This window comes from Carassius gibelio, chromosome A9 (assembly GCF_023724105.1).
Source record: "Carassius gibelio isolate Cgi1373 ecotype wild population from Czech Republic chromosome A9, carGib1.2-hapl.c, whole genome shotgun sequence".
Classification (NCBI taxonomy): Eukaryota; Metazoa; Chordata; class Actinopteri; order Cypriniformes; family Cyprinidae; genus Carassius; species Carassius gibelio.
Genome location: NC_068379.1, coordinates 23,584,383 through 23,599,318, shown reverse-complemented (window position 1 = coordinate 23,599,318; position 14,936 = coordinate 23,584,383). Strand labels below are relative to the sequence as shown.

The 14,936-nt window shown below is 35.8% G+C and overlaps 1 protein-coding gene across 1 annotated transcript in view; it reads right to left on the bottom strand.

Annotated features, from left to right (window-relative positions):
• The window catches only part of clasp1a (cytoplasmic linker associated protein 1a), an 89,630-nt gene extending 76,535 nt beyond the window's left edge, over nt 1-13,095 (bottom strand). The window contains exons 1-2 of the mRNA XM_052606518.1: nt 12,942-13,095; nt 10,400-10,977 (exon numbers count right to left, since the gene is read on the bottom strand). Of these exons, the coding sequence (XP_052462478.1) occupies nt 10,400-10,594 (195 nt within the window). The 5' untranslated portion in view covers nt 10,595-10,977; nt 12,942-13,095. The remainder of the gene's footprint in view (nt 1-10,399; nt 10,978-12,941) is intronic.
• Between the last annotated feature and the right edge of the window lie 1,841 nt (nt 13,096-14,936).

Here is a 14,936-nt window from a genome sequence, read left to right as displayed (position 1 = left end):
GCGTGATGTATAAAGTATGAGTCGAAAGCGCTAGGCACGTTATACTTTCACTGAAGCTAGTGAATGATTTCAGCATCAGCGCGGAAAGTGAGGAACAAACGGATCTCTGCTTAATTACAGTTTGCACATATTTTTTGGTCGCGAACGTTGATCTTCCTTCAAAACAGCCGGTAAAAGAGTCGCGCGATAACATGCATCATCATTTCAACACAGCATTAGATCTGGCTTTTGTTCACACAGCGCTCGTCCCGGGTTGAACCCGGCAATGTTACTAGGTCCCCGACCCGGGTTCAATGCCGGAATCAATCCTGGGACGTGTTTACTTTCACACAGAAGGCGACCCGACAATGTTCCGGCAATTTGCCAGATCCGACATGCAGTGTGAAAGGGCCTTAAGGCATGAAGTTCAGCTCGATTTCCTTCAAAAGCCTGGATGAGCTGGTAACACACTGGTTGTCCTGTTTATAATTGGAACCGATAGTCGATTGCTGCAACTATCCAACTATCCAAAAATCCATGCTGATAGTTTTGCAGGGTTGTATCCGTTTTAAGGATCTCTCAGAGCTGAGAAGGTTTGCTGTCATTATACAGTACAAGAGTGGGCTCTAGAGTCAGAATCACTGACATCGCGTGCTGTTTTTTTTTTTTTTTTTTTTTTTTTTACATGTGAGGCTTCACAGAGCGGAACATTTGAGATGTAACTTTAAAATAGGCAATGAAAACGGAGTGTACAATATACTATATAGTGCAGGTTTTCATATCATTACTAAGTATTTCATTTGTTGGCTAGATGCTGAATTATTGAAGCAAGAACAGGATGCAAACATTAGTGGCACCTCAAGCAGTTAAAACATTGTGACAAAAACCCAAATGTTTAATGTCAAGACTGTTACCATGTATTTACGTTATCGTTTATCCAGCTGGTCATTCACACAGTTCTCCAGAAATTACATTTTGGTTGCGTTGTTAATGCAAAGATTTCTAGGGCTTCCCCATTAATAGACGACTAACTGAGAACAGATTTAGTTGATCAAAATGTGATTAGTTGCAGGAAAAGTCTGTGCTTGCCTCACAAACATGAAAAAAATCTATATAAATCTATATAAAGCAAAATGTCTACTTTTAAATGAACTACTTCTAAAGCAAATATTTTCAGATTATGTAATCCGTATGAAACATGAACGTCCACTGTGGAGAGGAGTCAGTTTTCAGCTGAAAATACAGAAAACACTAGTTTATCAATGAATTATTATAATGTTATTAATATAACACACACACATATATATATATATATATATATATATATATATAATGTTCTAGATGTTTTTCCCGACACATTCATAATTATTACTTCTGCTGGTGTGCTGTGGCAAGTTTTATACGTGCTTTGACTGTTAATATGAAATGGTAACACTTCACAATAAGAGTCCATTTGTAACATTAACTAAGGTTAATAAAAGCTGTAGAAGTATTGTTATTTGTTAGAGTACGTTAATTCCAAAATAATAAAAAATGTATTTTACAGTTGCCTCTGTCAACATTCATTCTTGAACTATGAACCAACGTTAATGATCAATACATAATTTATATTTAATATTAATATTTTCATTCATTTACAAAGTATGGTTCAGTTCAGTACTTTTTTTTTTTTTATCATTATTTTAGTTTTTGTTCAATATCCATTAAAATATATATATTGGTTGATTTATCGGTATCTGCCAGTGTGGTCCAACCTAGGTCTAGGTAAAAATCCACTATTTAAACTTTATCAGTAACAGCAACGGCAGTGCTGTCACAGTACCAAAATATCAGTAGTCAGTACCAATAATTAAATAAAAATATTATATGAATGTTGATGAACATATGGAAATGAAATTAAATAAAGTTGTGTAACCAAAATACAAATAATGAAAACGTAGTTTATGAATAATTATGAGCATAATTTAACTAATTATGGAAGTCAATGGGAACCAAAACTGTTTGGATACCAACATTCTTCAAAATATTTTCTTTCATGTTTCACAGAAGAAAGTAAGTCAAACAGGTTTGGAACACCATTAGTAAATGATGACTATTGTTTTTAAGCAATGCATACAACAGTGAAACATTTACAGTGAGCTAATTTGTGTATGATACCTAGTATAAAATACGATTTCTCTGGTCTAATCAAGCACTAGTAAATTGGATGAATTGCTAACAGCACAGACAAATGGATGCTTTAATGTTGTGTTTTCCAAGCAGGCCTTGATCAACACAAGTTTCAGACCTTAAAAGCAAACCATTGAAGCTCTGCTAGTAGGCTTAGAGTGGCTGTTTAGCACCAACAGACTTCATTAGATGCCTCTTCATAAAGGGAAGCATTGATAGAACACAATTGTAGGAAGAAGACCAGACAGAGTAGAGAGATACAGAATAGACAGAAACAAAGAAAAGGCAAAATTAGGAAGAAACAAACTGGATAAAAAAAACTCAGGCAAAAGATTATTTATATAGAATTTGCTGAAACAGAATATAAAACAGCACAGATGGAATCTGCTAAAGCATCCCAATTCTGCAGAAATGTATAGAGCTTTGTGTGTGCACAATTTTTTTTATTGACAAAGTGACCCTAACTGGTGACTTCTAGAATATAGGATGACACTTGTCACACATATGACTAATCGCTAATATCAATATGAAGAACAGGATCAATGCTTGGGATCCTTACAACCCTGATTCTACAATTAAATGCATGCACACATAAAGAAACTAACAGAATAATGCAACCATTCTCTTGTATTTTATCTAAATGCAGGGTCAGATTAAGATGTTTTCCAATTAATAGCATGCAGTATTTTTAAATGGTTAGTTAAAATTTGCTTTTTAAAAGTTAATGCCACTGTGATAACAAAATTGAAATACACTGAAAAATATAGTGTCATAAAAACATATGGCTAGAGAAGAAATTACATCAACCCTAACCCTGTGCTTATATAGTCAACATGAAACCGTGAGGATTTATATAGTTAGGCATGCACAATTAATTACGATTAAAACTAGGTGTTTACATATCAGAGGGAGGAAAATGATTTTGAACCCTATTCACTGAACGTGAACAATGCTGATCATGTCTTAACATGATTTCAAGCTCATAACCATATAATTTCTAATTTTCCTACACAAAAACAAACATTGGCACATGATGAGCTATTATTATGGCATACAAGCACAAAGGTCTATTCAGAGGACGGAACACTCATTCAGTAAGACTGACAAAAGCACATGGGCATCATAAAAAGATAGCGCTATTTCCCGCTCAATTTAGTTAAGCAATACATCCGTAGAGAAAAGCACAAGCTTCTCTGTTCATGCGCAAGCAGTGGAACAACACATCTAATGCAGTGGCACTAAAGAGAATCAAGCACAGGAAAAATGGCCGAATTCAAAGCACCTTTGTGAGATGCTGTTCATTTGTTCATGTGAAGTTTGGAATAATTATCAGAAAAAAAAAAGAGAATACAAATAAAACCTAAATACAAATAACAAATTAAACCTCAATAATAAATACATTGGTCTATGTAAAGTATGCAATAAACTAAAATAAAATATGTATTCTTTTTAATCAATCAATTCAATATTCTTCAATAAAATATGAGCCAAACACAAAAAATTATTTATATTATATTTATAAAATATTTAAAAAATGCTAAATATTGGCCGATATCAGCCTTGGTCATATATATTGGTCGACCACTACTCTCTGATGATTTAGCAATTAATATTCAAGAGTTTAAAAGCTGTGGGAGTTTGAAGAAAGAGGAGAAGGGAGGGTAACAGCTGGGCAGAGAGACAGAGGTGGAACGTTGCCAATTAAATCAAAGTCTCGTCTTCCGGAAGCTTTAGTAGCTTAAGAGAGACAGACTACAGCAGCCGCTCTCTGCATGCAATCATTCCCTCACTGTACTCTGGCATCCCATCACCCCCTGCGCCAACACCATCATGGCGCTCTCCTGCCGCCAGCCTGGCTCCGTGCACATCACACACGGTTCGGAGACAGGCAAGTGGGCTGCACATGCTAGCTATCACACAGCAGTTAAGGATTTATTTATATATATATATATATATATATATATATATATATATATATATATATATATATATATATATATATATATATATATATATATATATATATAAATAAATCACTCACAGCTGAGAACTGAAGAGTGGTGTTCAAAAAGAGAGTATGGAGTGATGGAGTAAGGTGAGGAGACAGAGAGACAGAGACAGAGTTTGAATAACAAACTGACAGGACAAGAAAAGCATGGAAAGCAGGAAGAAACCTGTGAGAACACATGGAGGGGACAGTAAAGATTAGCCATTGGATATACTACCATTTAATTAAACAATGTATTGCTGATCTTCACTTCTATATACTAAAATCTACCATGATGTTTATACTATTTTGTATAGTGTTCAAGCAAAACGTATTTTTAATGAGAATGTTTTTATTTTATTTTTTTAATTTAGAGCAGGGGTGCTGATGGTGACTACAAGGTAAATATAATGCAATTTAAAGGGATAGTTCACCCAAATTTTATTTTTGGGTCAACAAACCATTTAATGAATGTAAATAAAATGTACACAAAATTGCAGTATTCTTTGATGAATAGAACCTTCAAAATAACTTCTTGGAAATAATTTTGTTAAAATGTTAAAGGATTTAAGGTCTCTTTTCATCAATTTAATGCATTCCTACTGAACAAAAGTATTCATTTCTTAAAATCTTAAAAAAAAAAAAAAATCTGGAGTGCATCTTGCACAATAGCTAATCAATTCATTATCAATGCCGATAATGTCATGCATGATGACATAATGTGCAGGGTACACATATACCTCCTACCAAACATAGGATGACTTCACATTCTCAACTCAACATTCCAGTACACGCTGACTAAACAAACATTACAAGAGGTTATGCAGCCTACTAAACTTTGAGCCTTGCTTAAATGACAACAGCAACATACTCCACTGCACCGGCTGAAAACAAGCCATGATGCTTGATAAATGTTTAACTAACACAGACACATTGTCAACACATGGCAAAGCTAGTTTAATGATTTTCTGTCCGTTTATTATGTTTTTCTTATTGCTGTATAATATTAGAGAGCATAATATTACTGAATACTGTTTCAAGGGATCACAAATCTCCCAGTTCGGATCATATTACGGTTTTCCATCCATTCATCGGATCATTTTTCGGATCAGCAAGAAAAGAAAAATATTTCAGTTTAACTTGCTTTCCGTTTAATACTTAAAGCGAAGTACTTCTTTGATATCACAGCAAATACTACTAAATAAACTATAGAAAGTTTAAACATGATTAAAGAGACAAGAGAACAGCCAGTAAAAATAAGAAAAATAGACAAATTACAAGCATAGGTAAATACAACAGAATATTTGACAAATAAAATATGGTTGGTAGTATTCAAATACCGAAATGTAATAATTAGGTAAAATAACACTGAAGTGTTCACTGTATTAATTAAATATAGATTTATCACAGCTGTTTTGTTGTTTGATGATTTCTGATGACAGCAGCAGTATTTATAGGCCGCTGTCCCTTTAAGACCTGATGCACAGATCAGATATAATGATACACATCACATCAGATTTCTTTCTCAGCTGTTTTCATTCACTTGAGACATAACTGACTGTGTTTACATGAATGATTGTCGAGATGGGTATTTTGTCAATTTTATGTGTATATGTCCGTTCAGAGGATTCAGAAGAGGATTCAGTTCATGTGTGTGCGTGCGGCTGCGGGCATAGAGAACCACGTGCAAATAACGAATCAAGCTCCTTTTCACCTTCTCTTTCTGGGATTGTTATAAAATTTGCTTGCTTGTTTAAATATGAACAAATGATAAACGTATACTGTATTATGGCTAAATTTTACAATAAATCGGCGGCTCACATGCATGCCGAACCATGGGGCTTGGTCCGTACAGCTCATGGATCAACTACGATCTGTTTAATCACTAATTAAAAGAAAGCCAGCTGCAAGATTAGGCCTACTTCCCAAAAAGCATAAACATCACGGCACTTTCAAAAGCATTCTTTTTTTTTGTGTTTCGCTAGAGGCACAGGAGTTACTTTCAACCCTTTTTAATTCTATTATTATGTGACATTTAAGAATGAAAGGGATATTGAATGAGTAAGAATGCAGGGTGGGACTTTTTAATCTGCTGGGACTTGATTCATTCGGGATAAATTGGTTTCTATAGTTTTCCCCTGGCATAATGTACAGCAATGTATCGTTCACAATAAGACCAGGGCTGCATTTCCCAAAAGTATCATGAGCCTTGTTGATAGAAGCCATGTACATTAATGGGCTCTATGATCAACTGAAGCTCACAATGCTTCTGGGAAATATAGGCATGTATAACGTAAATATGGCCAATTTCCTAGGGTTTTTAAGTCTAGGCGAGTTTTCTACCACAGATTTATATTTTCCATATTTAAATAAGGTGGCAATAGCTATTATGCCAAAACGTTTGTGTCCAGTGCCACATGTCTTTTGTTTCAGGGATATGTAAAACAGTAAATAGACAGAAAATTATTAAATGTTTTTGTTCAACTTCGGAAACAAAACATAACTCTCAATAATAAAGGGAGGTGCCATACACAACAGTTGCTTTCTACGAAAGTCAAATCTGTCCCCACTAGGGCTGCACGTTCTCAAGTTTTTCATTAACCGTTAACCGAGGCCCTTAGCGGTTAATACTCGGTTAACCATAGTGTGCCATAGTAACCATAACCATAGTAATTTCCGGACATTGACCGAAAAAAAAAAGGAATGTCCGACAAAATTTAATCTCTCCGGTCAAATTGTCCTATTAAAACTGCCTAATAATGCCGCCCATTAACACAATCTGAATTTGAGAATAAGCCTAAAATGTATAAGGCAAAAGGTAACAAGCAGACTCCGCGGCCGCCTCGCTAAGGCTATGACTATGTTTGACACGTAACGTTACAATATTTGAAAAGCGATAATTATTTATTTATTTATTTAAATTACATTTATATCTGAATTTATGTCAACCTATAGACTTTCAAATATCAAAATGTCATGAATTAATATGTATTTTTGTACAAAATGACATATAAACATATTTTCCTATTATACTTTGCCTGGAAACGCTTCCAACAAGGCGTCGGTTCTATTTCTAGCATGCACGCGTCGAGCCGCGCCTGAGCCGCGCGTCTCACGCAGGCAGTCGGCAAGCTCTAACCTGTTAACATGGGAACCGAATTAAAAACAGACACGCCACGCAGCTGAGATGCTTTCGCCACGCATCCAGTGTGTCCTGACCGGTCTAATGATGCCCGGGTGTTGGCTGTTGAGATTACAACAACGAGGTTGTACTTGAAGTATATCTAAGCACTGTATTGCAATACTTGCATTTTGCCCCGTCACTCGTATTAGCCCGCTTCATATTAGAAAAATGACTTCTTCTTGTGGACATTACAAATGTCTGGGAGCGCTCTGGCGGTCTCTGGTGGTGCAAAAATGTATTACAACTAAATTCAATGCACGCCATTGACGTCACTTAACCGAGCAAAATGTTTCACTCGGTTACACAATTTTTAACGGTTAATCGGTTAACCGGTTAACCATGGACACCCCTAGTCCCCACTATTATGAAGTCAATGGTGGTACAAAGTGGTAAATTAAACTTGTTAAACTCAATTTTGAATTGCAATATGATAAATCGCTCTTCCTTTCATTCCAATTTATCATCCAGTGGGTGTGGCCAATTCAATACAAATTCATCATGAACTCGAATAGAATTTTAAAATTCTGAATTTTGCCCAATGCTGGTCAAATAATTGAAAAACTAATTTTAAAACCTGGGCAGAGGAAGGGCACTTGGGTTAAGAAGACCAGACAATTGTTTTATAGGCAACATCTAGAGGCTTAGTCCTACTACATGTCCTTGCCAAAACAAATTCATCTTGATCCTGCATGGTAAAGAGTGTTGACAGCATTTTGTCCTTCACTGGCTAAACAGGTCCTTTGCATTGAAAGGCTAGACAGCATTCATGATCATGTTAAAAAAAACTGTGGTGTAAACATGCTAGTACATGATTTACTTTTTGATGGAGCACAAAATCCTTTATTAATCGGCTTTAAGCTCTACAACAACACCATTAGAGTAAAGATAACCACAAATGCTTATAATTCAGGTTAACCCTTTCACTTATCAGAAATGGCCACAACCAACAGGACAAAAACTATTTTATAGTGTTCAAACCACAAAGTAGTGAACTAAAAAGTTTAACACAACTTTTGGATGAGTCAGATAATCAGTTATGTTTACTACAACCAGCACCATGCTGAAGACAAGGCTGTCAAAGCTTGTAGAGTAAACGAGTCAGCATTATTGTAAAGGCCAAACTGTCTTCTGATATGAACACAACCTCACCCAAACCCTGCCCGAATACTTTCCACATTACTCCCAACATCAACTGCTGTCACGGTCATGGCTGGTGCTTGTAAATAAAATGCGTGAATTCATTTGCTCTCAGGCAGTTGCGAGTACTTCCTGACATCCAGCAAAGCCTGATGTTGAAAAACACTTTCCTGAAATAACCCTCCTAGAATTAAAACTATTAGGGTTGGGCAATATATATCAAACAATCACAAATTCACAATAATTTTGCTGACAACATTAAATGAAGAAACGTGAATATTGTAATGATTAATGCGCTTTTCATTTGTCCATTAAGTTACTATAACTCTAGATGAACAATCCTTCCTTATCTCATGACTTTCAAGAATAAGACAAATGTTGAAAAAAAAATGAGTGGGGAAAAATTATAAAAAATAAAAAAAAACCACACACAAATTACATCAACAGATAAATACTCAATTACATCAAAAGGATGATAAACAGAGATAACATTTCACATATCACCCAGTCCTAATGGCTGTAATGAAATATTCTCCATTCATGTTATCACATAGCAACTGGCTGAAACGTTTTTGTTGAGTTTATGAAAGAATCATCCTTCAGATGGGTTCAAATGAGGTCCTTCATGAAGAATGCGATGCTGTTCAAGTCATGTGACTTCAAAACCTTGAGCCTCAGGTGAACTGTGCCCTTCAGCACTAGGCTTCTCCCAAAAACAATTCAAAGTACATTCATGATGTCGCAGCATTAAAATAAACACAAAACACAGCAGAGCTGAGCTGAGCTCGATGTCGCTAACTGTTTGACATGATTGCTACTATTACAATTGCTGATTACAAGCTGCTTGAGGAAGTGACATCAAAGATAATCAGGCTCTGAACACTGTCAAAATAATACATCACAAATCAACAAAACCGATGCTGAACAAAAAAATTAATACAAAACAAAACTGACGAGCGGCTCTGACTCAGCACTGCAATGATATCAGGTCAAGGAGAAATATTGGAAATACAAATCTCTCGTGGTTCCTAAGAGGAGTTTTGGCTTGATTCCCATTAAACACTTTATCTCCATTAAATGCCAGTTAGAGTTTGATATTCTAGGACATGAAACCAGTAATTGAGTATAAGCCATCTTATTTCACCTCTAAAGCCTTCATAAATGTCTACTGTAGATAACATGAATTTTTTTTCCTGTTTCAGAAGCCGTTACACTCGGACATACATCACAACAAGGAAAAAAAGACAAGAGACGAAACTTCCGTTTCATGCCAACTTTATATAAGGTGCCTATTGCATTAATTATAATGTATAAAAATAATAAAAAGATTAAGGTCAATCATGTAATTCAAAATTGGCCTGAATTTTTGGAAAAAAAAGACAAGAAAATATTTATATCAACAATTAGCCTGTCATCTACATCCTTAAAGTCCTAGTTCACCAAAAAAGTGAATTTTCCAATCTTGACTACAACCTAAAACTCTGCAATCTTTTTCATTTGCATTAGCTATAACTACAAGGAAAATAACCAAATGGATTTTTAACTAAACTATAATTTTTTATTCAACAAAAGAAAGTCATACAGGTTTGGAGCAACATGATGGTGAGTAAATGATGACCGAATTTTCATTTCTGGGTGGATGAATATTTTATCATCATCTAAACATGTGGACCCAAAGTCAAGTCTCATTGTGTTTGATCTTGAAATATGCCAACATGAAGGGTTGTAAATGTTCCAGTGACCTTAAAAGCCTGCTCTGCTTTGCTCAAGGGATCGATTCTATGCCAGACAACTGCCTGAAGGAGAATTCCAAAAGTAAAGCCCTTGCTATACAACCCCAATCCAGTTGACACACCACCCTGCACCCTTTACTCTTACAAAACGTCCATCAAACCTTCAGCAAATTATGATTAAGCATCTAAATGGCATAAAAACCCACTCACCTTGAAATTGCTGGAATTAACCCAAGAGGTGGCAATACCGTCCACCAATTTATCCAACGCAGTCTGGTCACTCTCCAGGTCTTGACACTTGTCTGCATCTGTGATGTAGTCGATGAGCTCCGAACCCACCTGCAACCTGCGGGCCACATCCTTCTGTAGCACCTGGGTCAGACAGTACTCCATGTTGGGCTCCATGGCCTATGATGTCCTGCCACCACACGTGTGGCAGTGGAGAGGAAAAACTAAAAAAGATGGCTTTTAGCGTGTGCAATCCAGGGAAAATAAGAGCACACACCTAATAATATCCTGTGTGGATGAACCCTATTAGTGGCACAGGCTGGCAAGTAGCTGAGCGTTAGGGATGTCGACTCAGGAATGCAAACTATGCACCATATGTGAGTAGACAACAGCTGATGAGGATTGCGAATTCTCCTTTTTGTCCCTTTAGGAGGCAGCCAAACCACTAGGAGCAGCAGCAGAAGCACTCTTGGTTGCGGTGGAGCAGCAGGAGTTGTGGTAACTAGAGCAGGACAGAGAGGATCCGGCAGAGCATTGCTTCATAAATTCAGAGGTCCTCCCTGCTCAGAATGAGAAAAGAGAACTGTTAGCCCAGTATCACCTCTGGATATCAAATGCCAGTGCGGCTAGACCTGCATTTTTTTTTTTTTGTATCTCAAATCGGCAGCCACTTTTGAGAAAAGCAGAAAATCTCTTTGATGATGACATCATTTAAAGTCCGGCTTACACTCTCTCAACTATTTATTTGCTGACCACACATCAGCTGCATGGCTTTGTGGGATACAGAAAGAGAGGAATTCCACTCATATGATAAAAGCATCAAAATAGAAGTCCATAGAGTTTGAGCATTAAAATCCACCATATTCCATACTGCCGCCACATTAGCAAAATCTTAGCACCATTTTGCAAAAAAAAAAGGTTAATTGTCTATTGTAGCAATGTCACTGTATAAGTGACATTCAATAAATAAGTGAATTATTGATGTTAAATCATAATAATTGGAGGATCTGTAAATATACAGTAAAATTATTGTGCAGAAATGATTATGCACTGAGCAAATGGCAAACTTCTAGGTAACGTAAAGTCTTGGCCGTGTTACACAACAGTAATGCCATCATTAGGATACTTGCTTTCCTACTGCATCAAGACAAAAATCTGCCAAGGCATCATGGGAATTATCTGGCTGCAATAACACAATTCAATAATATCGAAACTATCAAAATATTGCCAAGGCATATCGCAATGGTTTGAGATAAATTTGTGATTTATTACTTCAATAAGTTATGTATGGTCAAAGTTCAAAGTCGATGTGGATAGTAAAGCATCTGGTACGCAGATGTTATTTGGGATATGATGTGTGTGCATGATATTGTGCCTGCTCTGATGCAAGACAATAAACAAGCAGTGATGCTTTCATAGTGGGTTTGCACACCGGACGAGAAGCACTGTGCCATGCAACATTTAGGACAACTCACAGGTCGCACACTGGATGCGTCACATTCAGCTCATAACAGCAGCCAGTTTATCTAACCACCAAATAGACAAATGCTGTTTACATCGGGATATTGGCGACTGATTACACATTCCATGTATACAGGAGTAACTCTCTCTGCTCACGCATGTAAACGGGTTATCCCGAATGTTTCAGAAACCCAAATAGTGACCTTAACCCGACCATAACCCGAATTTTAACAGCTTGTAAACGTAGTCAATCTGTTCAAATTTTAAAGACTTGGCGCTTCTCGTCCGATGTTTGACCCCCTTAAGGCACCCGCAGCTGCTGCCAACAATTTATTGGCAAAACGGCAGTGTTTTGGTTTTAAAAAAGAGATGGCCATGTGCAGACTGAAGTGATAGGCAAAACATGTAAATCTCAAGTGGCAACACAAAGGTGAGACACTACTATGCTCGGCAGAAAAATCTTCAAACACAGGTGAATCAACCCTCATTCTCGAACATAAGCAACAATCCATAGCATAAGGCTTTAACAAAACATGAATATTCACTTTCAGCTGTTGTAGTGATGCTTTCCTTTCCCTGAAATAATTTGCAACATGTGTTGGTTAAGTCATTTGTAAAAAAATATATTTTAATACAATTTAAATTGATTTTAGAAAAAGAAATATGGTAATCGCATATCGAATACCACATTATTTAGCATGCCATCATATATTGCTTTTTTTTTTCAATATCACACAGCTCTATTAAAAATGATGAATGTATTATTCACTGAGGTACAAAAACACCAGTTTCAGGATCCCAAAATAATGTAAATACAATAAATACAACAATAAATAGATTTTAAAAAGGAAGAACATTTTAGAAGTAAAATAAATAAGAAATATTTAACATTCTGCACACAAATGCACTTTATAAAGAAAAAAATTGATCATTAGGTTTTGCACAAACTGGTTCATGCAGCTCATCTAAACAAATTAAAAAAAAATCTGAAGAAATCTCTTTTAAATTCAACTTCTTGTCCAGAAAATAATTTTACAAAGTGTTAAACTGAATAATGATTCACCTGTGATCTCAGACATTTGGTCTTCACTGTATGTGTGTTTTCTGTTTTCAGTGTCACAAGTGGTTTTGTTTTTGCTCTGTTACATTACAAGTCTGTGCCTGCCCTGTACTTAACGTATAAGTTACACAATGGTGGTATGAGACCCTGCCTAGTCTCCTAATAATCCATAGATCAGAATCACAGGTGACTCGTTTATTAACTGTGATGTCACCTAAATGTAAAACAAACACATTCAATGAGGTCAAGCATGATTTACCTGTGCCTCCCTCAAACCACACACCACAGGTCTCCAATCTCAGATTGATTAATATCTTTAGTGTTTAAGCATTAACACATGGATCGGTTTTAAACTAGTAATTAGTAAATAAACTAACCCTGTGGACAATAAACTATTATGCATGAACCTAAATACGCATCAGTACTTGGTGGAAATCTGAGTACAATTCAAAGCAAGATCACCATGGATATACAACAGAACGAAAGATAATTAATAATAAAAAAAGACTCAAACAGAATATAATTTTAAGTGAATGACATAAGCTACAGTAACATCCACGTAAATATATATCACATTCTTTCATTCACCATAAATGAGATGCTTTACCCCGGAGTGCAGGCTTTAAAAGATCTTACTGTCTTTTATACACGTTTAATTTCAAATACCAACCCTATTATGATGAAATCCGCATCAGTATTTCATTACCAATTGATTTCAGATCATGTCTGGGTGGATTTGTATCTTTTTCATTGATCATCTAGCCGGTTATGCTAGCTCTCACTAGCCGAGCGAATAAACTGTCAAAACTCCGGCGATTTACACAATATCAGTACATGGAAACAACCAGTTTGATTAAAATAATAGGTTATATACTCACTCTGAAGAATGTAGAGGTGGTTTCTGTGTGAAATGACACGGGTGGGGTTATTAAAGGTAAAGGAGGTTTGTCTATCTAGTGCTGCTGCTCCTGTGGACACAATGATGGAGCCGGAATGCGCATGCGCTAAACACCTCGGCTCTGCTACTGATTTAATGTGCAATCAGCTTACAGTTTTGATTCATATTTTGCACTATGACAAAATTGTTTCATTTTATGCTATTTTGATTTGTAGCCGGTGGAAACCAACGGCTAGATTCTGCCTCTTTATTGTGTATGTACAGTATGCAAGCCATTTCTCTGACTAAAAGCACCTTATTGACCTTTGTAATTACCCATTTTGACCTTATATTTAGCGTGTTATTCTACACAATAGCCAACAGATATTTTGTTTGAATCCGCATATTAGAAATCCCCTGTTTTTCTTCTGTCTTGCCGCCACATGGTCATTTTCCTTGTGTATCTAAAACAATGAACCTTCATGGAAGGCCATTTTAACATCGATTCATAAAAACTAGCTACCGTCTATTTGACACTAGTATCGCATTTATTTTTAATAGCTGGCAAGTATTCCAATAGCAAATAGCATGTTTTTTTATTGTTATTATTTTATTTTATCTTTTACTAATTGATATAAGTTATTTGAACGTATTCAAATTTGTTTCTGGTAAACATTCTTACAATGCAACACACTAAGCATTGAAACTGTATTTTTTTTAATATAGGGAATTCCCCCTACTTAAATACCGCCTAAAAAGCTACGTTCATTAACGTTTCAGTAGCAAACATCATGAACATGATAAATATCAGACAGACACGACCTCAACATAAAACAAATGATAAAGTGCTCACTCTGAAATCTGAAGATTTATGCTTTGTATACACATATATTTGCCTTGTACAGTTATTCATTTTTTATATAATTTTGTTACAGTTTTTTTATCCGTACAGTAGGCACTTACTGCAAATGTTTCAACAATAGTTTCATTAACAGCATTCATTTTAAAGCAAGTAATGATTTAAATGGTGGTTTAATATAAATTTAGCTTACAACATTTTACATGGAAATGGTAATGCTAGTAAACATATTTATGACATCTTGGAGAGTCTGAAATAGATG